The following is a 24,260-nucleotide window of genomic DNA, read 5'->3' on the forward strand; positions in this document are numbered from 1 at the left end:
CCAAATTAAGGCCAATTGAGTGCTGTGAGGTCTGTGCCCTGTAGGAAACTAGCTCGAGACTGCCCAAACTCGGTTTGTGTAGGACCTTGTGTAGAGATAGAAGGGACATGCATCTCATCAGTCTGGGTTGGATTCAAAGGTGAAAGGCACTACCCAGTCCCTCCGATCTGATCAGAATTTATTTGTTACATAGAATTTGCAGCATAGAAACAGGCCATTCGGCCCAACTGGTCTATGCCGGTGTTTATGCTCCACACGAGCTTCCTTCCACCTTACTTCATTTAACCCTATCACCATATCCTTCTATTCCTTTCTCCCTCATGTACTTATCTAGATTCCCCTTAAATACATCTATGCTACTCGCCTCAACTACTCTATGTGGCAGCGAGTTCCATATTCTCACCACTCTCTGGGTAAAGAAGTTTCTCCTGAATTCCTTATTGGGTTTATTAGTGACTACCTTATATTTATACCCCCTAGTTTTGGATGCCTCCACAAGTGGAAACATCTTCTCTACGTCTACCCTATCGAATTGGGTGTCATTCTGTTAGTGACAAAGCTACTACATCCTTCTTCATAACCCATCCCTTGCTGTCTGGGTTTGTGTATCCTGCTATAGTTATACTGCACGACTGCCTTGAGAATTGCAAGTTGCAGAGAGTGGTTCGCAGCTGGCAAAACCCGAATTCTACTGCGGGCTGCGAATCGCACTCTCGTCACCACGAGAGCACTCTGCACAGGTGTGCTTAAAATGCACAATTACAGCCCCACGCCTGTTACATGTTAAATGCTTCAACAGAACAGGCTGGAGCCCCCAATTTCTCAAAAAACATTAAAAAAAACCCTGAAGTTTATAAAATGCTGAGGAAGTCCAACAATGTGTTGCCGATGCCAAGCGGTGTGTAACGACCTCCTCAATTCAGGTCAGCACTTGACTCCCGGAGTTATACAATCACGGTTGCAACTGACAGCATAACTGTGATCTTACAACAAACAAACAACTTGCATTTAAGGAGCTACACAGGAGCGTTACCAAACAAAACTTGATACTGAGCCACAGAAAGAGATATTAGGACAGGTGACCAAAAGCTTGGTCAAAGAGATAGGTTTTAAGGAGCATCTTAAAGGAGGAAAGAGAAGTAGAGAGGCGGAGAGGTTTAGGGAGGGAATTCCAGAGCTTAGGGTCGAGGCAGCTGAAGGCACGGCCTCCAATGGTGGAGCAATTAAAATCAGGGAGGAGCAAGAGGCCAGAATTGGAGGAGCGCAAAGATCTCAGAGGGTTGTAGGGGTGGATGAGATTACAGAGATAGGGAGGAGCGAGGCCACGGAGGGATTTGAACACAAAGATGAGAATTTTAAAATCGAGGCGTTCCCAGACCGGGAGCCAATGTAGGTCAGCGAGCACAGGGGTGATGGGTGAATGGGACTTGGCGCAAGTTAGGATATGGGCAGCAGTGTTTTGGGTGAACTCAAGTTTATGGAGGGTGGAAAACGGGAGGCCAGCCAGCAGACCATTGGAATCGTAGAGGTAACAAAGGCATGGATGAGGGTTTCAGCAGCAGATAAACTGAGGCAGGGGCGGAGAAAGGCAACGTTACGGAGGTGGAAGTAGGCGGTCTTGGTGATGGAGCGGATATGTTGTCGGAAGCTCATCTCAGGGTCAAATAGGACTCCAAGGTTGTGAACGGTCTGGTTCAGCCTCAGACAGTGACCAGGGAGAGGGAAACGGAGTTTGCGACGGGGACCAAAAACACTGGCTTCAATCTTCCCAATATTTAGTGGGAGGAAATTTTTGCTCATCCAGTCGGACAAGCAGTGTAACAAATGAGAGACAGCGGAGGGGTAGAGAGAGGTGGTGGTGAGGTAGAGCTGGGTGCCGTCGGCGTACATATGAAACCTGACGTTGTGTTTTTGGATGTTGCCGCCGAGGGGCAGGATGTAGATGAGAAATAGGAGGGGCCAAGGACAGATTCTTGGGGGACTCCAGAGGTAAAGGAGCGGGAGTGGGAAGAGAAGCCATTGCAGGTGATTCTCTGGCTATGACCTAATAGGCAAGAATGTAACCAGGTGAGGGCAGTCCCACCCAGATGGATGACGGAGGAGAGGCGTTGAAGGAGGATGGTGTGGTCAACCATGTCAAAGGCTGCAGACAGGTTGAGAAGGATGAGGAGGGATAGTTTACCACGGTCACAGTCTTAGTGATGGGAGCATTGCATCAGCTCACTATGTCGCAGCACATTTCTACCTGTCTCTCTTTTTCAGCTCGGAGTGTCTCCACGCTTTCCTTTAATTGCGCTTTCTCTTGCAAAAGCTCTTCACTCAGGCTCCCCATGTCTTGGTTACTTTGCTTCTCTTGATCAAGTTGAGACTGAAGTTTCTCCACCTGCAAACACGGTAGAGATCAGACCAGGATTTGATCAACACGAAAAAGAAAGAAACTTGCATTTATATAGCACCTTTCATGACCTCAATGTCCCAAAGCGCTTTGCAGCCAATGAAGTACTTCTGAAGTGTAGTCACTGTTACAATGCAGGAAACAACGGCCAATTTGCGGACAGCAAGGTCCCACAAACAGCAAGGTGATAATGACAGGATAATCTGTTTTTGTGATATTGGTTGAGGGATAAATATTGGCCAGGACACCAGTGAGAACTCCCCTGCTCTTTTTTGAAATAGTGCCATGAAATCTTTTACATCCACCTGAGGGCAGACGGCATATCGTCTCATCCAAAGAACGGCATCTCCGACAGTGCAGCACTCCCTCGGTCCTTCGCTGGGAGTGTCAGCCTGGATTTTGTGCTCAAGTCTCTGGAGTGGGACTTGAACCCATAACCTTCTGACGCAGAGGCGAGAGTGTTACCAACTGAGCCATGGGTGAGAGTGGAAGGAAGAGAGGTCATTTTGGCCCATCCTTCCAATAAACTACTTACAATTTAATTTGCCTCAATGTAATCTCTTCAGGAGGCAGGGGGAGGGGGAAGATAAGAACATATTTTTGGCATCAGAAATGTTCATAAGTAACATGAAATGACTGTTAAAAACTGTTGGGACAATCTTGACTGACTAATGATTGGTGTACCCAGGAATTACTACATGTACAACAGCCACAATATCCAGATTGCCATTTCAAACCTTTATGCTGAGAAGCTCGTTCTCCTTCCCCAGCTCCACAATTCTGACGTGGCTTTCCTCTGCCGATAGTGATGCCTGTTGGAGCTCCTGAACCGTATGTTGCAGACTCTGGTTCTCCTTCTCCAGCTTCAGGATCCGACTCGATGCAGACTCATTCATCTCAAACACGAACGACTTGCGACTAGCTGCAAAAAGATTGAACGGAAGGGGAGATTTAACAGAGGTGTTCAAAACCATGAAGGGTTTTGATAGAGTAAATAAGGAGAAACTGTTTCCACTGGCAGGAGGAACCAGGGGACAAAAATTTACAGTAACTGGCAAAAGAGCCAGAGGGGAGATGAGGAGAATTTTTTTTTTAAACGCAGCAAGTTCTGATGATCTGGAATGCGCTGCCTGGAAGGGTGGTTGAAGCAGATTCAATAATAACTTTCAAAAGGGTATTGGATAAATACTTGCAAGGGGAAAAATTTGTAAGGCTATGGGGAACAGGCAGAGGAATGGGACTAATTGGATAGCTCTTTCAAAGAGCTGGCACAGGCACGATGGGCTGAATGGCTTCCTTCTGTGCTGTATCATTCTATGATTTTATGGTAACTACCCTGTAAGATACTCTTTACAAAAAGGATGTGTTGAATGATTTAACCAGAAGGTTAAAATTCCTCAATGTAACAATGCAAAGCTTGAATTCTGAATTGACCAGGGGGTTGTGTTTTAACACTGGCATAGATCTAAATCTTTATTCTTAACAGAGATCCAGATACATAGATCGTTAAAGACTGGAATGCAGATGGAAAAGGACAATGGGATTCTATGTTGAATATAAAAACAAGGAAGAATTGTTGAATTAGGACAGGACATTCATTAGGCCATGGTTAGGGAGTAGTTCTGGGCCCCATATAGGAGAAAACAAGAAAGGACTTGCATTTACATAAGGCCTTTTACGACCTCAGGACGTCCCAAAGCACTTTATAGCCAATTAAGTGCTTTTTTTTTGGAAGTATAGTCACTGTTGTAATGTAGGAAACGAGGCAGCCAATTTGCACACAGCAAGCTCCCACAAACAGCAATGTGATTAACGATCAGATAATCTGTTTTTTTTTAAAAAGTGATGTTGGTTGAAGAACTCCCCTTCTCTTCATCGAGTAGTGGCCGTGGAATCTTTTACATCCACCTGAGGGGGAAGATGGGGCCTCGGTTTAACTTCTGATCTGAAAGATGGCACCTCTGACAGTGCAGCACTCCCTCAGTACTAGCACTGGAGGTGTCAGCTTAGATTTTGTGCTCAAGGCTCTGGAGTGGGGCTTGAACCCAAAACCTTCTGACTCAGAGGCAACAGTGGTACCCACTGAGCTACAGCTGACACCTAAAGGATATTAGAGCCATGGAAATGGTACCCGGAAGACTGTACCATTAGGGGAATTAGATCATGAATGGGAGGTCATAGTTAAGAAGAAAGTAGCTGCCCCAGGAAGCTGTGGAAGCTACATCATTAAATAAATTTAAAACAGATATCAACAGTTTCCGAGAAGTAAAGGGAATTAGGGGTTACGGGGAGCGGGCAGGAAATTGGACATGAATTTAGATTTGAGGTTAGGATCAGATCAGCCATGATTTTATTGAATGGCGGAGCAGGCTCGAGGGGCTGATTGGCCTACTCCTGCTCCTACTTCTTATGTTCTTATGAAAGGCACAAGAAATTGGGCTGGAACTGGACTTTGAAGAGCTCAATGCCGACAACGGACACCAAATATAAAAGGGTCCTATTTCCCACCATGACGATCACAGAACTCGTCAAAACCCGAGCTAAACAAAAAAAATTAGGTAAAAAGGCATTTGCATTTTGGGGGGAAAAAAAATTCTAAAACTCTAATGCAGCTTTTTAAAAGTTTGGGAGGAACCCTCCCAAACTTTGTACATTTGTACTAAAGGTTTAGCATGAGTGTGAAGCAATTCCAGCTTCATACCAATGCTAAACATAGAATGATACTGCACAGAAGGAGGCCATTTGGCCCATCGTACCGATGCTTTGAAAGAGTCATCCCAATTAGTCCCACTCCCCTGGTCTTTCCCCATAGCCTTGCAAATGTTTCCTTTTCAAGTATATCTCCAATTCCCTTTTGAAAGTTACTATTGAATCTGCTTCCACCACCATTTCAGGCAGTGCAATGCAGATCATAACTCGCTGCATTAAAAAAATTGTCCCAATTTCCCCCCTGGTTTTTTGCCAATTATCTTACATCTGTGTCCTTTGTTTACTGATCCCTCCTGCCGGTGGAAACTGCCACATGTCTGTCAAGCTTCCAGCTAGAATTAAGACACCCGAGTGCTATTTAACCAGGATTCAAACTCGAATGTTAAACCCATAGAACCATAGAAAAGATACAGCACAGAAGGGGGCCATTCAGCCCATCGTGTCCGCACCGGCTCGAAAAACAACCAGCTGCCCATTCTAATCCCACCTTCCAGCATCCGGTCTGTAGCCCTGCAGCTTACAGCACTTTAGGTGCAGGTCCAGGTACTTTTTAAAAGAGTTGAGGGTCCCTGCCTCTACCACCAATTCGAGCAGCGAATTCCATACACCCACCACCCTCTGGGTAAAAAAGATTTTCCGCATGTCCCCTCTAATCCTTCCGCCAATCAGCTTAAATCTATGTCCTCTAGTTCTTGAACTCTCCGCTAGGGGAAACAGGTACTTCCTGTCTACTCTATCTGGGCCCCTCATAATTTTGTACACCTCAATCAAGTCTCCCCTCAGCCTCCACTGCTCCAAGGAAAACAACCCCAGCCTATCCAATCTCTTCTCGTAGCTGCAATTTTCAAGCCCTGGCAACTTTCTTATAAATCTTCTCTGCACTCTCTCCAGAGCAATTAACGTCCTTCCTGTAAATGTGGTGACCAGAACTGCTCACAATACTCCAGCTGTGGCTTTACCAGCGTTTTATACAGTTCCATCATTACATCCCTGCTTTTGTATTCTATACCTCGGCTAATAACGGAGAGCATTCCGTATGCCTTCTTCACAACCTTATCTACCTGTACTGCCACCTTCAGAGACCTGTGCACATGCACTCCAAGGTCTCTCACTTCCTCTACCCTTCTCAATATATTCCCGTTTACTGCGTATTCCCTTTTACTGTTTGCCCTCCCTAAGTGCATTACCTCACACTTCTCCGGGTTTTGCTCCATTTGCCACTTTTCTGTCCACTCCACCAACCCATTGATATCTTCTTGGAGTCTACAGCTATCCTCTTCACTATCAACTATACGGCCAATTTTTGTGTCATCTGCAAATTTGCCAATCATGCCCTCTACATTCAAGTCCAAATCATTTAATATATACAACAAACAGCAAGGGACCCAACACTGAGCCCTGCGGCACACCACTGGAAACGGATTTCCACTCACAAAGACACCCATCGACTTTTATCCTTTGTTTCCTGTTTGGATCCGATTCACCACATATCCCTGTATCCCGTGGGCTTTTACCTTTCTGACCAGTCTGCCATGTGGGACCTTGTCAAATGCCTTACTAAAATCCATGTAGACAACATCCACTGCATTACCCTCATCAATCCTCCTTGTCACTTCCTCAAAGAATTCAATCAAATTTGTAAGGCATGACCTTCTCTGAACAAATCCATGCTGACTATCCCTGATTAAACCATGCCTTTCCAAATGCCAGTTTATCCTATCTCTCAGTATTGATTCTAATACTTTGCCCACCACCGAGGGAAGACTGACCGGCCTATAATTGTTCGGCCTTTCCCTCTTACCCTTTTTAAACAATGGTACTACGTTTGCGGTCTTCCACTCCTCCGGTACCTCCCCTGTATCTAGTGAGGATTGGAAAATGATCCTCAGAGCATCCGCTATTTCCTCCCTGGCTTCCTTCAATAGCCTAGGAAACAATCCATCCGGCCCTGGTGACTTATCAACTTTCAAGGATTCCAGTCCCTCTAGTATTTCCTCTCTCGTTATGTTTACCTTATCCAATATTTCACACCTCTCCTCTTTAGCTACTATGTCCGGATCATCCCTTTCCTTTGTGAATAAGGAGACAAAATATTCATTTAAAACTCTACCCACATCCTCTGCTTCTACACACAAGTTATCCTCATCATCCCTGATAGGTCCCACCTTTTCCTTAGCTATCCTCTTGTTCTTAATGTACTGATAAAACATCTTTGGGTTTTCTTTAATCTTACTAGCTAATATCTTTTCATGCCCTCTCTTTGCTTTCCTTATTTCCTTTTTTATGTCATCCCTGTACTTTCTATACTCCTCTAGGCTTTCTGCAGTACTTAGTTTTCTGTGACAGTCATAAGCTTTCTTTTTCTGCTCTTTCTTGCCCCGTATACTTCTAGACAACCAGGGGGCTCTAAATTTGGCAGTGCCATCCTTTTTCTTTGTCTGCATTGTACCCGTAGAATTTCACTTTTTAGTGCCTCCCACTGGCTTGCCACTGATTTCTCCTCAAGTAGTTGTGTCCAGTCCACTTCTGCCAAATCACCTTAGTTCTGTAAAATTTGCCTTCCCCCAATTTAAAATGTTAACTCCTGATTTAACTGTGTCCTTTTCCATAATAATGCAAAATTTAACTGAATTCTGGTCACTATCCCCAATATGGTCACCCACTGTCACTTCACCCACTTGCCCATCTTCACTTCCCAGGACTAAATCTAGAATTGCATCCCCTCTTGTTGGGCTTGTCACGTACTGGCTAAAAAAGTTCTCCTGGACACCGATCAAGAATTTTGCACCCTCTGTGCCCCTCACACTGTTTGAATCCCAGTTGATGTTAGGGTAGTTGAAGTCTCCTACTATTATTGCCCTCTTATTTTTGCACTCAAAAGGCCCATCTTTATACTTCAGCGATTCAGGTGGATGTTAAAAAAGATCCTATGGGACCATTCAAGGAAGAAGTCAGTGTTCACCCGGTGTTCTGGCCAATATTCCTCTCCCAACCAAAACTGCCAAAAAAAAGGCAGGTTAACCAGTCAGTCATTCACCTTGCTGCCGTCTGTGGGGTGTTGCTAGCGCAGGATGGCTGCTCCATTTTTAAAAAAATTCATTCATGGGATGTGGGAGTCACTGGCAAGGCCAGCATTTATTGCCCATCCCTAATTGCCCTCGAGAAGGTGGTGGTGAGCCGCCTTCTTGAACTACTGCAGTCCGTGTGGTGAAGGTTCTCCCACAGTGCTGGTAGGTAGGGAGTTCCAGGATTTTGACCCAGAGACGATGAAGGAACGGCGATATATTTCCAAGTCGGGATGGTGTGTGACTTGGAGGTGAACGTGCAGGTCGTCTTGTTCCCATGTACCTGCTGCCCTTGTCCTTCTAGGTGGTAGAGATCACGGGTTTGGGAGGTGCTGTTGAAGAAGCCTTGGCGAGTTGCTGCAGTGCATCCTGTGGACGGTACACACTGCAGCCACAGTGCGCTGGTGGTGAAGGGAGTGAATGTTTAGGGTGGTGGATGGGGTACTAATCAAGTGGGCTGCTTTGTCCTGGATGGTGTCGAGCTTCTTGAGTGTTGTTGGAGCTGCACTCATCCAGGCAAGTGGGGAGTATTCCATCACACTCCTGACTTGTGCCTTGTAGATGGTGGAAAGGCTTTGGGGAGTCAGGAGGTGAGTCACTCGCTGCAGAATACCCAGCCTCTGAATTGCTCTTGTAGCCACAGTATTTACGTGGCTGGTCAATGGTGACCCCCAGGATGCCTATAGAAGAACAGTTGCCACACTCCAAAAGCAATTTTGATGTGAAATTATAAGCAATAGAGGGAGAAACCATTAAGTAGCAACTGCCCACAGAAACTGGTTGAAAGGATGTGCGGAGATGATTGGCCAGTTCTTCGATGAAATGTAACTGTTCTGGAGTGAAACCCAGAAGTGGGGAAGAAAAAGAATTGAACTTTGGCTAAAGGAAAAGTGGAAAGCACTTCAAGATAATTGGCAAAAAGAACCAAAGGTATACGAGGAGAAAACTGTTTCATGCAACGAATTGTTATGATCTGGAATGTATAAATGGAAAAGGCGGTGGAAGCAGATTCAAGAGTAACTTTCAAAAGGGAATTGGATAAATACTTAGAGGAAAAAATTGCAGGGCTACGGGGAAAGAGCAGGGGGAGTGGGACTAATTGGATAGCTCGTTCAAAGAGCCGGCATATGCAGGATAGGCCGAATAGCCTCCTTCTGTGCTGTTAGATTCAATGGGCATGATTTTAAAAGGGAAAAACAGGTGGGCTGGGGATGGGCATTCAAGATCGCTACCATTTCGCCTCCAACCCGCCCACTTCCGGTTTTCATCAGGGCGGGACGAGGGGCGGGTGACCAACCCGCTCCCAGGAGGTGGGTTGGTGATTAAAACCTTTCATGGAAGCTGCGGGCCTCCATTTTTCCAGAGTTTCCAATTTCAGCCCCTGTGGACCGGGATTCCCAGGCCTTCTCTTTTACACAACGTGAAAGTAGGCTAGAAGGCCCAAAACTGACAGGTATGGGCCTTTCTGGCATAGGTTCTGGGCCCGGAGGAGTAGGAGTGCTTCCCTCAGGCCCAACAAGCCGACCTCAACGCCCCCCACAATGATCCCGGACACCCCCACCCCCGCGAATGATTGCGGACCCCTTCCCCGATCTCCGATTCCCCCCAACGATCGCGGACCTCTGTGATGACCCCCGATTCCCCCCTGCAACGTTCGCGGACCCCGGCGATGACCTCTGATCCCAACACCCTCCCCATGACTGACTCCCGATCCCTCTCCCCCACCTCCGTGTCTCCCATGCCCACCTGTGTCCCTATGCCCACCAATGCCACGTGCCTACCCATTCCCCCATGCCCCCCCCCCATCCATACAAACAAAGACTTACCTGAACACGTCCTCTCCCTGGCTGCTCTCCCGTCCAACTGAGATCAGCCTATCAATCAGGACGGTCAGTCGGACCGCAAACCGACAAAAAAAAAGACGTCCTTACGTCAAAATCGTAAGGACGTCCGGGGAACACGTACTTCCGGGTGTCCTGTCTGCAATTTAACACGCCCTGCACCCCCCCCCCCTTCCCGGCTTGGGTTCAAAATCATGCCCAATGATTCTATAAGGTCACTGGGAGAAAAGGTAACCAAGTTTGAAAATGAGGAAGCTGAGGATATGCAACTAAATACAAACACAATTTTGGCACTGGGTGCGAAGACCAAAAGGTTTCACTCTCCAACACAGACACCGTCACATTCATCATCCCCAACCCAACCTCATCTCAACATTCAGATTCATGTTTAAGTCAAGACCCACTTTGCAATAGTCTGCAATTACCTACGTCACAGGGAAACAGCATTTCCAAAATCAAGGGAGTCAGCATGGTGAAATCTATACACTTGACACAATGAGGACTCCCGACAGATGTTCGGGGAAAGTTTTCCCACCGAATAAAACCTCAGCACCGTCACAATGAAACACACTCAAAGCTCGAGAGGCAATTATGTGAATTCATCTTCAGCAGCCTCAAGAAAATTATTCCTTCCATCTGTATATTCACCCGCAAGCCAGGGGACACTCAAAACATGAATGACGAGGCTATTTTTGGGATGGAGTTTTAAAAGGAAAAGGAACCAGGTCGTTCCATTCTGAAGAGCTTTGTGTTGCAGATTTGAAGAGTTCAGCTGCATTCAAACCCACAGAAAACCTTCTTCTAAGGACCTAAGCTCCGATTAGGAGCTTGTTAATGGGGATTGCTGAAGGGAAAGTTTGCTGAGCCATTCTACAAACAGTTGCTCAATGATGGAATAAAAGATGTTTGTCCATCACGGGGCTGTTCACATCTACTAAGCTCTAATGAATTTGCTTTTGTTAGAAAGCATTGCTGGAGGCCGATACTATCCTAACATTCCAAAAGAGCTCGAAATATACCTTTCTTTTTAAAATTCATTCTTTTTAATTCCAGTTCGTTCTCTGGATATGGGCATCGCTGGCAAGGCCGACATTTATTGGCCATTCCCGTTTTTGATACAACTGAGCGACTTGCAGAGGGTAGTTAAAAAAGTCAGTTCCGTTTGGATATGGGACTGGAGTCATATATAGTCCCAGACCGGGTAAGGATGGCAGGTTTCCTTCCCTAAAGAGACACTGGTGAACCAGTTGGATTTTTACGACAATCAGACAGCTTCATGGACACTTTTACTGATACCAGCTTTTTATTTCCAGATTTCTTTAAACTGAACTCAAAATGCCATGGTGGGATTTGAACTCACATTCTCTGGATTATTAGTCCCGTAACATAACCACTACACTACCGTACCATTTTTCCCCCCCCCCCCCACCCTTATTCCATTGGAGTTCACCCAAGCACAGTTTCAGGGCACGAGGAGAGACCTACCATCCAAGAGGTCTGTGCTCTTCGACAACTGCTCCAGCTCCCAGCCCAGGTGCGCAGACTCATTCATGCTCTGTTTCTTCTCAATTTCCAGAACCATGTTCTCCTCTAGAAGCTCCTCAATGCGCTTCCGATCAGCCTCCCGATCCTGCAAAAACGAGAAAGGTGGAAATGAGGACCTTCGTCAATTGTCTGGAACTTGACCCGAGTGTTCAAGGGCGGCAGTAACCAACGTCAAGCCTAGAAGACAGACGCTGGGGCTTCCCCCAGTGGTTCCGCTGATTAAAGCACCTGCCAGTTGAGCCATAGGGACCAGCGTGCCTCCGCGCTTGATCCCTGCTCCGTTAACCAATCTCAGCCGTAGGGATGTGACAAATGGCCCCCGAGCCCCCCCCACTATGATCACGGACCCCCGTGATGACCCCCATTCTCTCCCCCCCCCCAACAATCGTGGACCCCCGATTTCTCCCCCTAGATTGCCTCGAGCTAGGGCGTGAAAATCGTCCAGGTTCCCAGTTCCCGACTGCAACCTAACTGACCCCTGCTGGAAGACGCAAGTGCGGACCCCATAGTGAGGTCAGGGCTGGATTTGCCAGTGATTCCCCTGCAGTCAAATAGCCTGCAATACTCACAGTCTAGACTCAAAAGGGTGAAAGACCGGGGAGGGAAGCTGCCCATGAAACTTCCCTGCAGCAGAAGTCACACCTTCAGGGATGAAGAAGGAAAATAAAAACAAATGGTGAAAGTGCTGAGACGTTAACTCATTGTTGGCCTTTACTAATATCTAACTGAGTGCAATGAGAGAGTTATCACTGGTTTCTGTGCTGGGTATAGAAGATGTGGAGCAGCACTTGCCATTTCAAGGTCCTGTAGTTTTGATTTGAGCTGCAGGTTCTCCTTCTCCAATTCATGCAGTTTGTCGCAACGAGCCCGCGATATAATGAGTTGTTCCTCCAGCATGGTCTTGGTCTCGATTAAGACTATATTGTCCTCACGGAGTTCCTAAAGCAAGAAAAATTCAATTTAAAACCCCTGTTGAGATCAGCTCCCAAAGCACTTCCTCTAACTCCAAGTAAATTAAAGCACTGAATTTTAGAAAACATTCCTTGGAGCATTTCTGCTTCCCTCTCCCTGGAAACGTTGTCCCCATCTCTTCTGAAAGTGGTGACGTGAACTGGCTCTCTAGTACCTCACTCATGAGGCCATTCTTCATGCGCGAGTCTAGACACCAAGGGAGTAATTTTTAACCGAACCCGCCGGAAAACTGATGGAATCGGATCTCTCACCCCTTATACACCTCGCCCGATTTTACTTTCCACTGACTTCAAAGGAGCATGAAATCGGGTAAGGCATAAAACGGGTAGCCAATCCGATTCTGTCAGCTTCCCGCTGCGCAGGTTAGGTTAAAATGACCCCCCCCCCCCACTCCCCAAAGCAGTTCCGTAACCCACTAGGCCATCAGTAGAGCAAGTCACAAAGTCAAACTTCACATTAGTTAAAACGGTCCCCAAATTTCATTCACATAGGTGAGATACAGAGAATGTCAATTTCAAGGACAGATGTTTTGGGTGCACGGGTAACACACAGGCTGTGGAGGTGTAAAAACTTCATCAAAATCTCCTACTTCTTCACAAAGCCACAAGGATCGGGAATGGGGAAGAAGCTTAGCATCTCCAGTAACTACAAGGGGGAGATAATGTCTACGAGCAGTGCATTTTGTTTGAAAAGCACTCAGCTGCTTTAAGAGAGAAACGTACACACTTACAAAAGGTGCTATTTGACACTGCACACATGTCCACAAGTCCCAAAGCGATAGCAGGGACAGTGGTTTGAGGCCAGATTGGGAGTTATCCAGCCCCCAGGAACCCACAATACTGCCTTCTGCAGGGTGTACTGTGGGTGCCTAGGATTAGGCAGCTTCAGATTGGGTCCCAAGCCAGAGCAAGAGGCAAGGCCCAACTCAATGTCCCAGTATCTCACAAAGATTTTATTTGAGGGTTTCTTTCTAAGTTTATTTTTTTGATCATAAAATGGGGGGAAATACTTTGAACTAACTTTGCCCAGACTTTTCCTCCCATTTGAAGTATTTGTTTTTAATTGAGAAACTCGGGTGAAAAGCCAAGGCGTCCGATGCAGGATGGTATCATGCTGAAAAGAGTAGTAGAGAAGAGGGGGGGGGGGGGGGAATCATTATTTAGTAGCTAGGTGATGCCAAGCTTAGATTTGAAAACCCTATAGACTGTAAGAGAAGGGGAAAGCAGAGAGGTGAGGAGATACTCAGCATATGCGATGGTGTATTTGGGTCTTAGAATGAACGAGAGGAAAGTTCACTGGAGTTACGACAGAAATAAGTTGCATTTTTTATAGCCTCTCATCAGTTAAAACACCTCAAGGTTTATGTAAGCAAACACAGCAGCCATTTTATGCCATATGGTAGATTAAGGGGTGATCTAATTCAGGTATTTATGATTAAAGGAGTTGATAGAGAGAAACTATTTCCCTCTGGGGGGGGGGGGGGGGGGGGGGGGGGGGGGAGTCCAGAACAAGGGGGCATAACCTTAAAATTAGAGCTAGGCCATTCAGGGGTGATGTCAGAAAGCACTTCTTCACACAAAGGAGAGTGGAAATCTGGAACTCTCTCCCCCAAAAAGCTACTGAAGCTGGGGGTTAATTGAAAATATCAAAACTGAGAGTGATAGATTTTTGTTAGGTAGGGGTATTAAAGGTTACGGCACCAAGGCGGGTAAATGGAGTTGAGGTACAGATCAGCCATGATCTAATAAAATGGCAGAACAAGCTCAAGGAGCTGAATGGCCTCCTCCTGTTCCTATGTAATGTGCACGCACACGGACAGGGGGGAGAAAACAATAATACGAACAACTAGTTAATTGGTTTTGTTTTTGGTAGTACTGGTTGAAGGAAGAGTGAAGGCCGGCACATCGGCAGAACTCCTTGCTGCTCTTCGAACAATGCCATGGGATTTTAACTTTCACCACCCGTTAACCCGCCTGACTTTCCTGCCCACTTAAGGGTATGGAAGGGAGAATCAGACGGTGGTGTATAACGGAAAGTCGATCCGCTATCGCCAGTCATACACAACGACCAAAAGTTAAAATCAGCCATATTGTTTCAAATAAGAAACCAAAGTTACTAATAAATCCAATAGGGAATTCAGGAGAAACGACTTTACCCAGAGAGTGGTTAGACTGTGGCACTCGCTACCACAAGGAGTAGTTGAGGCGATTAGCATAGATATATTTAAGCTAGATAAACACATGAGGGAGAAAGGAATAGAAGGATATAGAAGATAAGGCAAAAAAGGGAAGCTTATGTCAGACACTCAGCTCAATGCTACAGAAAGCATAGAGGAGTATAGAAAGTGCAGGGGTGAAATTAAAAAGGAAATTAGGAAAGCAAAGAGAGGGCATGAAAAAAAGAGTGGCAAGTAAAATTAAGGAAAATCCAAAAATGTTTTATAAATACATAAAGAGCAAGAGGATAACTAAGGAAAGAGTAGGGCCTATTAGAGACCAAAAAGGTAACCTATGAGTGGAGGCAGAAGATGTGGGTATGGTTCTTAATGAATACTTTGCGTCTGTCTTCACAAAAGAGGGGGGCGATGCAGAGATTGTAGTTAAGGAGGAGAAGGAGTGTGAAATATTGGATGGGATAAACATAGTGAGAGTGTAAGTATTAAGGGGTTTAGCATTTTTGAAAGTAGATAAATCGCCAGACCCGTATGAAGTGTATCCTAGGCTGTCAAGAGAAGCAATGGAGGAAATAGCGGAGGCTATGACCATCTTTTTCCGATCCTCCCTGGCTACAGACGTGGTGCCGGAAGATTGGAGGACTGCTAACATTGTACCGTTGTTTAAAAAGGGAGAAAGAGATAGACCGAGTAATTACAGGCCAGTCAGTCTAACCTCGGTGGTGGGCAAATTATTGGAATCGATTCCGAGGGACAGCATAAATCGTCAATTTAGAAAGGCACGGGTTAATCAAGGACAGTCAGCATGGATTTGTTAAGGGAAGGTCGTGTCTGACTAACTTGATTGAATTTTTTGAGGAGATATCAAGGAGGGTTTGATGTAATGTACATGGATTTTAGCAAGGGTTTTGACAAGGTCCCACAGGGCAGACTGGTCAAAAAAGTAAAAGCCCATGGGATCCAAGGGAAAGTGGTTAGTTGGATCCAAAATTGGCTCAGTGGCAATTGGCTTTGTGACTGGAAGGCTGTTTCCAGTGGGGTCCCGCTAGGGTTCAGTACTAGTTCCTTGCTTTTTGTGGTATATATTAATGATTTGGACTTGAATGTGGGGGGGCTTGATCAAGAAGTTTGCAGACGATACAAAAATTGGCCTTGTGGTTGATAGTGAGGAGGAAAGCTGTAGACTGCAGGAAGATATCAATGGACTGGGCAAATGGAATTAAATCCGGAGAAGTGTGAGGTAATGCATTTGGGGAGGGCAGACAAGGCAAGGGAGTACACAATAAATGGGAGGCTACTGAGAGGAACAAAGGAACCTTGGAGTGCATGTCCACCGATCCCTGAAGGTAGCAGGACAGGTAGATATGGTGGTTAAGAAGGCATATGGGATATGTTCCTTTATTAGCCGAGGCACAGAACATAAGAGCAGGGAGGTTATGCTAGAACTGTATAAAACATTGGTTAGGCCACAGCTCGAGTACTGCGTATAGTTCTGGTCACCACATTACAGGAAAGATGTGATTGCACTAGAGAGAGTACAGAGGAGATTTACGAGGATGTTGCCAGAGCTGGAGAATTACAGCAACGAGAAAAGATTGGATAGGCTGGGGTTGTTTTCTTTGTAACAAAGGAGGCTGAGGGGAGATTTAATTGAGGTATATAAAATTATGACGGGACTAAATAGAGTGGATAAGGAGGACCTATTTCCAATTCGCAGAGGGGTCAGTGACCAGGGGTCAAGGATTTAAAGTAATTGGTAGGAGTAGAGGGAAGCTGAGGAGAAATTTTTCACCCAGAGGGTTGTAGGGGTCTGGAACTCACTGCCTGAAAGGGTGGTAGAGGCAGAAACCCTCAACTCATTTAAAAAGTACCTGGATATGCATTTGAAGTGCCGTAACCTACAGGGCCACGGACCAAGTGCTGGAAGGCGGGATTAAGTTGTATAACTCATTTTCGGCCAGCAAAGACACGATGGGCTGAATGACCTCCTTCTGTGCCGTAACTTTCTATGATTCTATGATAAGTTGATAGGGTTAGATGAAGAGGGGAGAGAGGAGGCTCGCGTGGAGTATAAACACCGGCGTGGAGCAGCTGGACCGAATGGGTGGTTTTTCTGATGAATAATTTATGTAATTCTATGTAAAAGTAATGTTTTATATATTTACACACACATGCACTTAACTTTTCATTTCCATTGTGTCTTTTTTCCTTAAAGGCAAGCAGCTAACTACTTATTATTTTACTTGGCACTGAGCCAGTCTACACCGGTGCTGACAGACTATAAACTACAAAGGTGGGAACGTGAATGCATGAAATTTCCATGTCTGTTTATGGCACCGTGCAACTCGAACAGCAGCAGCACTCCACCCCGTCTATAATTAAGACTACTGGCATTGACTCGACCCCTGAGGACCCCTGCAGTACCCTTTCAATCCCATTGTCACTCGGCAAGACAGACCGCCACTCATTTCTCACCGCAATAAATTGGCAGGTCCTCTAGGGTCATGCAACTCCAAATTAATGTCATTTACCCTGCTACTACTGAGCACAGCTGGGCCAAGCCTACACACCACTGGGTTTCTCTCCATTAGAATCCTTTTTAAAAAAAATTTCCTTTACTCTCTTTTTATGAATATATAAAAACTCCACAATCCAATCCTGAACTGTTGACGCCTCAAATTAATTTCTCATTTACACACTTGTTTGACTGAGTTCCCTCTCCTTTCCCTCACGCTGTTCGTGCTCGCCCTGTGCCTATTATGGTCTGCATTCCGGTGAAAAATATAAACCCAGGCAATTTTCTTTTAGATTCAATTCAATTCTCTTGACAAGTAACAAATTGATGGAGGTGGTTTTGGAAATCCCGAAGAATGAAGAACAGTTAAGGAAAACAATGAAAACAATGCATGCACACGCACATTATTGAGGCCATTATCAATCAGGGCAAGTAGTTTGATGGGGTCTGACTCTGTGAATTTATGCACTTACCACATGTAGTGCAAGTTACTGCCCAAGGGAGTTTTATGTCATGGAGGCAGTGAAAATGAGCATTAACAAATCACTCACCCAGATCAGAACTGGACTTCGAAGAACACATTAAGGTTGGAATAAGAGAAAAACATTTATTTATTTCTCGGGGTGTGGACGTTGCTGGCGAGGTCCTCATTTATTGCCCATCCCTTGTTGCCCTGAGAAAGTGGTGGTGAGCCTTCTTCATGAACTGAAGCAGTTTGATACAACTGAGGGCAGTTAAGAGTCAGCCACATTGGTATGGGACTGGAGTCATATATAGGCCCAGACCAGGTAAAAATGGCAGGTTTCCTTCCCTGAGAGACATTAGTGAACCAGTTGGGTTTTTACGACAATCTTCGTCACTTTTACTGATACCAGCTTTTTACTTCCAGATTTTCTAAACTGAATTCAAAATTCCCAAACTGCCGTGGTGGGATTTCAACTCTGAACATTCTCTGGATTATTAGTCCAGACCTGTGGATTACTGGTCCAGTAACATAACCATTATGCTACCATCCCCATTTGGTTTTTGCAGCCTGTTACTTCCAAAAGGTTATGAAATGATTGTGTACGAACTCCGTACCCCACCCCATTTAATCTCCCGAGAGAAAGTTCTGGGGCAAAGACATCCTGATCTTGCACTCCCTTCAAAAGAAACCTCCAAGCCAGAGGGAGGAAGCCACATTATCAAGTTGGTGCTGAAGCAGTTTTAGGTTCAGATGCCATGTCTGCTGCTGTTAATCTAGCTTCATGTGTTTAAACTAGCTCCTGCAACAAAGCAACCACAAAACTATCCGCAAATCAGAAACAAGACGTAACACAAAAAGGACGTTTTCACTGCTTGATTTTTAAGTTTTTTTTTGGCTGGGGGAAGGTGAGATTTGATTGTACATTAATCTGCAGCATACTGTTTCATGTATGCAATCTACTGTGTGCGCACAATCTACTGTGTGCGCACCGAAGAGAAGCGGGGCTGAATAAGTTAACTGTGTTGAATTTACTTGAAACTAATGAACTGTACAAATTGACACCAAAATGTCAAGTTTTGAGTGATAACCCCCTCAAAATATTACCTCCCCTCCTCCCCGCCCCAATGCATTATCACTTTCTGTAGTGGTTAGAAGCTATAAAAAGGTGAAGGGAAAGTTTAGGAAGCAAATACTTTCTCACATAATTCCAACTTTCTTGTATCCCACATGTTGAGGAATGTTGTACTTCACAGAGGAAGGGGGCAGTGCCGTAGGTAGGAATTTATTCTGGTGGTGGGGGGGGAGGGGGTGGTAGAATTGGATTTGAGCTTTGCCAGACCAAACAGTATTACTTCAAAAAAGTCGATTTTTCAAATAGGAATGTCAGAATAAGGTACAAATAGGAACAAATGGGCCAGAACTTGCTGGAAGTGCGAGCTGATAACGGCATGGCGAGGGGCAAAGGGGCATCTTAGTGAACGACGGGACTAACAGTCTATCTCCTTAACCAATGACATTCATGGATTGAGGAAAAAGAGGAACGACGGAGAAGGATGGTGAATTAGAGTCAAATTAGGTGCAGAAAGAGAAATAAAGAGAGGGAAAGAAAGGTTGGATTAAGAGAGAGGGGAATAAAAAAGACAAAAGGAAAAGTAAGAAAAAAAATGTTAAAATTTCAAATTTAACATTTTTAAAATCTCTAACGATAATTTACTACATGCAGGAATGAGATGGACACTTTAAATTGTTCCCTTTCTGGGTCAGAGAGATTGATTGGCATTGCATTAACAATTGTCACATCGTTAAAAGTGCACTTACGCTGTTAATTACGAGTCCTAACTTTCTGCGGCGAGTTTATTGGCCAATTAATGTGCAAATCCAGTAAGTTCTTAAATGTAACGGGGAGGCTGAGGGCGAGATGCCATTTGTGCGAAGCTATCGGCGGAGCGGTGAAAATCGACCAGCAATTTCTGGAGATTCGCAACTCACGGCGTATCTCTTCATCCCCTGAACTTGCTGGCCGATTAATAACGGCCTGCATTGTTACCACGCGTTACTCTTCCAGCTTGATTTGGCCCATTATTGCTTCTATTGATCTAATAATTCAAATAAAGCAAACAAATAGAAAAACAGTCTTGTCGGACAAAAGCTCCTGTTCCTATGTTATCAGCCTTTTGGTGATATCCAGTTAGCAGTTTTAAATCTTCAGTGTTGGAGTTCTGGTTTAAAGCTCGTAAACTGTTCCATAACTTTCCAAGTGTTGACTGTGGCTCACTGGGTAGCACTCTTGCCCCACTCCAGAGACTTGAGCACAAAATCCAAGCTGACACTCCAGTGGAATATTGAGGGACTGTACTGTCAAATTTTAAAAATGTTAATTGTTCTTAAAAAAACTTACTTTTCCTTTGTCTTTTTTTTCCTCTCTCAATCCAAATCGTTCTTTCCCTCTATTTATTTCTCTTACCTAATTTGACTCTAATTCACCTCCTTCCCCTTCATTTCTCTGTTTCTTTCTCAATCCTTAAATCTCTGGTTAAGGAGATAGACCGTCGGATCAGACGTTCACTGAGGGTCCCAGATGCCCCCTCGCCCTTGCTGTGAAGTTATCAGCTCGCACTTCCAGCAATTTACAGAGCAAAAAAAATCCCCAGATTCCAGTGGGTGATCATCAGGACAAATTAAATGACTGTATTTGGTGACCTGCTCAACATAAAGATAATTTTTATAGAAGGCAAATACCTAGTGCTGCGTTTAAAGGGCACAAGGCTGACAGAGAACATTTATATGGAAAAGCTTCTCATTGGCGAAGCTTCCCTTCCCCTTTAATGGAGTACTAAAAGAAAGACTTGCATATGTATGGCGCCTTTCACGACCTCTGGACGTCCCAAAGCGCTTTACAGCCAACTAAGTATTTTGTAAAGTGTAGTCAGTTTTATAACATCTCCCGATAAAAGCAGGATGATTTCTCTAGTGAAATACACTGAGTGGAGGACAGTGATCAGTGTAAATTCAATCCCAGTCACTTACAGCAATGTGGTCGGTCTCCAGGTGTGATTGACGGGGGAGAATTACCCAATCATCTCCATTCTGGCTGGGAATAGTGGTTCACTATATGCAGCTGTGAATAAAAAGCCATGATGTGGAGATGCCGGTGATGGACTGGGGTTGACAAATGTAAGGAATCTTACAACACCAAGTTATAGTCCAACTGTTTTATTTGACACTCGCTCACCTGACGAAGGAGAAAGCCTCCGAAAGCTTGTGATTTTCAAATAAAACAGTTGGACTATAACCTGGCGTTGTAAGATTCCTTACATTTGTGAATAAAAAGGGATTAAGAGGTGTAGCTTACTTCCATTCTGGCCTTGTAGAAATCCACGTCGTGTAGCCTCTCCCTGCATCGTATCAACTCATTCTCCAGCCTGTCAACCCTGCTTGCTTTCTCTCGCAGCGAGTCCAGCTCGTCCCGATAGGCTCTCACCGAGCGCACATCCGTGGCCAACTGCATATTCTGAGTAAGATCCAAAAAAGAATTTGCGGTGAAGCCTTTTACCCCCTCCCCCTCCCGCCTGGAGCAAATCGAGAATCGAAACAACGACCCCCACCACCACAAACTGTATTTATACAGTGCCTTTAAACTAGGTGCATCACAGGGGAACTGGACATCAAACAGGAATTCAAAAAGGCAGGGGTGGTGTCTGAAGGGAAGATCAACGAGGCAGGTTTGCAGAAGGCTTTTGAAGGTGGGGAGTGGGGTGGGGGTGGAGTGGGGGGGGCTTATGAAGAGGATTCCAGTCAATACTGTTGCAGACTGTGTATTGCACTAACACTAACCTCTGCCATTTATCTCAGTATTGTTAAAGTCAGTCACGTGCAAAAGTATCTTATTGCTGCAGTCACCCGAGCCTGGTCTTCTGCAACTCCTAGTGAGGGCTTCACGGGCACCGTTACCGTAAACCTGGAACCTGCCATGTGGGGAGATGGGTATGAGGAGGGGAGAGAAACAGATGAGGGGTGGGACTGCCTTTTCCTCCCCACCCCCAAAACTTTCTTCCCTTCTCCCTTCTGCTGAAGGAGCTAACTCATGAATGGGGGGGGGGGGGGGGGGGGGAAGGGGGGGTCATGGGTCAACAGATACCAGCAGCCCTCTTAACGATTCACACAAGTTGCCATTATCCATGATTGAGCCTAGACGTGTCGCAGGCTATCTGATCGTACGGGCATTGGCACTAAGTTCCCATCGGTCCTTATCCGAAGTCCATAAACCACCGGATACTGATTGGGAGTGGGCCATCTCGGCCGGTCCCCTCCCCCAACTCTACCGCCATCTAGCTGAGACCTGCTAAGTCAGGGTAGAACGAGGCAGCAAATCAAAGACCTTCTGGTCTCTACGGCTCACTACCACCCTGAGTGATGAAAGCAAAAAAGAGCTTACATTTATATAGCGCCTTTCACAACCTCAGGATGTCCCAAAGTGCTTTACAGCCAAGTACTTTTGAAGTGTTGAACTGTTGTAATGTAGGGAAACCAATTTGTGCACAGCAAGGTCCCACAAACAGCAATGTGATAAAGACCAGATAATCTGGTTTTGTAGTGGTGTTGGTTGAGGGATAAATATTGGCCAGGACACCGGGGAGAACTCCTCTGCTCTTCTTTGAAATAGTGCCGTGGGATCTTTTACATCCACCTGAGGAGGCTGAGGGGGCAGATGGGGCCTTGGTTTAACGTCTCATCTGAAAGACGGCACCTCCGACAGTGCAGCACTCAGTACTGCACTGGGAGTATCAGCCTGGATTATGCGCTGAAGTCTCTGGAGTGGGACTTGAGCCCACAACCTTCTGACTCAAAGGCAAGAGTGCCACCACTGAGCCATGACTGACACCGTGCATCTGTACCCTGGCCCAACTCGGGCACCTGGAGCGCTCTCCTTACCTCTTGCCGTAACCTCTGTAACTCCAGGTCAAGCCGTTCCACTTCGTGTTTGGAGTCAATGAGCTGCTCGGCCTTTTCTTCCCTAAGGATGTTTGAGAAGAAAAGAAACACATTTGCTAAGAGACCAAATGCCTGGTGCTTGCTTGAACAAATAGCTCTGTGAAATGTCTCCCGCTATGCAAAGACACTTCCGCCAAAATCTTTGGCCACGCCTTCAGGTATCTTGGAGATAAATTCCATTTCACTGGCTGAAGAAGAATAAGCAGGTGCACTCTTTTAATACAAGCTTTATATCACCAGGCTTTACTGTGCAACGAGTAGCCGATTGCTTCAAGAGCACATGGAGTAATTTGGGGGCAAGTGCACTTAAAAGGAGAGATTGACAATCCAGCACCTTTCATTAGGAATCTCTAAATTATGGGTCCTGCTGCTTTGCAATTTCTTTTTAATGAAGTCAATGCAAACTGTGCTTCTTGTGTGGGTTTCGTTGTAGTTCTTAACCAATGGGAATGGTGCTTTATAAATACCTGTAACCCAACACCGTAAATAGTCAACATAATTCAACTCAGAACTTCATATTGGTCGTGCCAAACCTCTGATTCAACGTTATAATTATCAAGGAGCCAACTTTAATACTCTGTTTATATTAAGCAGCCTTCAGAGGCTGTGCAGCATTATAAATGAGGTAGCGTACATGAATCTAAGAACGAACGAACTAACTTGCATTTATATAGTGCTTTTCATGACCTCAGGACGTCCCAAAGCGCTTTACAGCCAATGAAGTACTTTAAGTGTAGTCACTGTTGTAATGTAGGAAAAGCAGCAGCCAATTTGCACACAGCAAGATCCCACAAACAGCAATGTGATAATGACTAGATAATCAGTTTTTTAGTGATGGTAGTTGAGGGATAAATATTGGCCAGGACACTGGGGAGAACTCCCCTGCTCTTGTTCGAATGGTGCCATGGGATCTTCTACGTCTTCACCCGAGAGGGCAGACGAGGCCTTGGATTAACATCTCATCTGAAAGACAGCCCCTCTGACAGCGCAGCACTCCCTCAGTACTACACTGGGGGGAGTGTCAGCCTGGATTATGAGCTCAAGACTCTGGAGTGGGACTTGAACCCACAATCTTCTGACCCAGAGGCGAGAGTGCAACCACTGAGCCAAGGCCAACACTTGAGTCACAGGCTACCATCATGTCCCAAGGTGGCTTTATTCCCTTGTCTCTGCAAGCAAAAGGATGCTGGCAAAAAAATAAATGGAGCATGCAGATATCTATGCATGGTGAGGACTTTGTGTTTTCGCCTGTGAAGATCTTTACCCAACAAGATTAGGGAAAATCCACTGACAGAAATATAAAGAAACTATGCATATATAAAGTGTTGTTATCTGTGAGTTGTAATGAGCTTGAATGCACTGCCTGAAATGGAGGTGGAAGCAGATTCAACAGTAACTTTCAAAAGGGAGTTGGATAAATACTTGAAAAGGAAAAAATTGCAAGGCTATGGGGAAAGAGCAGGCGAGTGGGACTAACTGGATAGCTCTTTCGAAGAGCTAGCAGAGACACCATGGGCCGAATGGCTTCCTTCTGTGTTGTATTATTCAATGATTCTAAGATAGCGCACTATTGCCTCCTGACCAAAC

General features: G+C 45.4%; 1 protein-coding gene across 4 annotated transcripts in view; it reads right to left on the reverse strand.

Annotated features, from left to right (window-relative positions):
- Positions 1-24,260, reverse strand: part of ccdc88c (coiled-coil domain containing 88C) — a 290,680-nt gene that overhangs the window by 99,745 nt on the left and 166,675 nt on the right. For all 4 annotated transcript variants that reach the window (XM_067992076.1, XM_067992075.1, XM_067992074.1 and 1 more), the window contains 6 exons: positions 22,614-22,695; positions 21,034-21,192; positions 12,348-12,494; positions 11,496-11,640; positions 3,133-3,317; positions 2,246-2,383 (listed from right to left, as the gene is read on the reverse strand). In XM_067992076.1, coding sequence (XP_067848177.1) covers positions 2,246-2,383; positions 3,133-3,317; positions 11,496-11,640; positions 12,348-12,494; positions 21,034-21,192; positions 22,614-22,695 — 856 coding nt within the window. The remainder of the gene's footprint in view (positions 1-2,245; positions 2,384-3,132; positions 3,318-11,495; positions 11,641-12,347; positions 12,495-21,033; positions 21,193-22,613; positions 22,696-24,260) is intronic.

The sequence above is a fragment of the Heptranchias perlo genome, chromosome 10 (assembly GCF_035084215.1).
Source record: "Heptranchias perlo isolate sHepPer1 chromosome 10, sHepPer1.hap1, whole genome shotgun sequence".
In the NCBI taxonomy this organism is placed as follows: Eukaryota; Metazoa; Chordata; class Chondrichthyes; order Hexanchiformes; family Hexanchidae; genus Heptranchias; species Heptranchias perlo.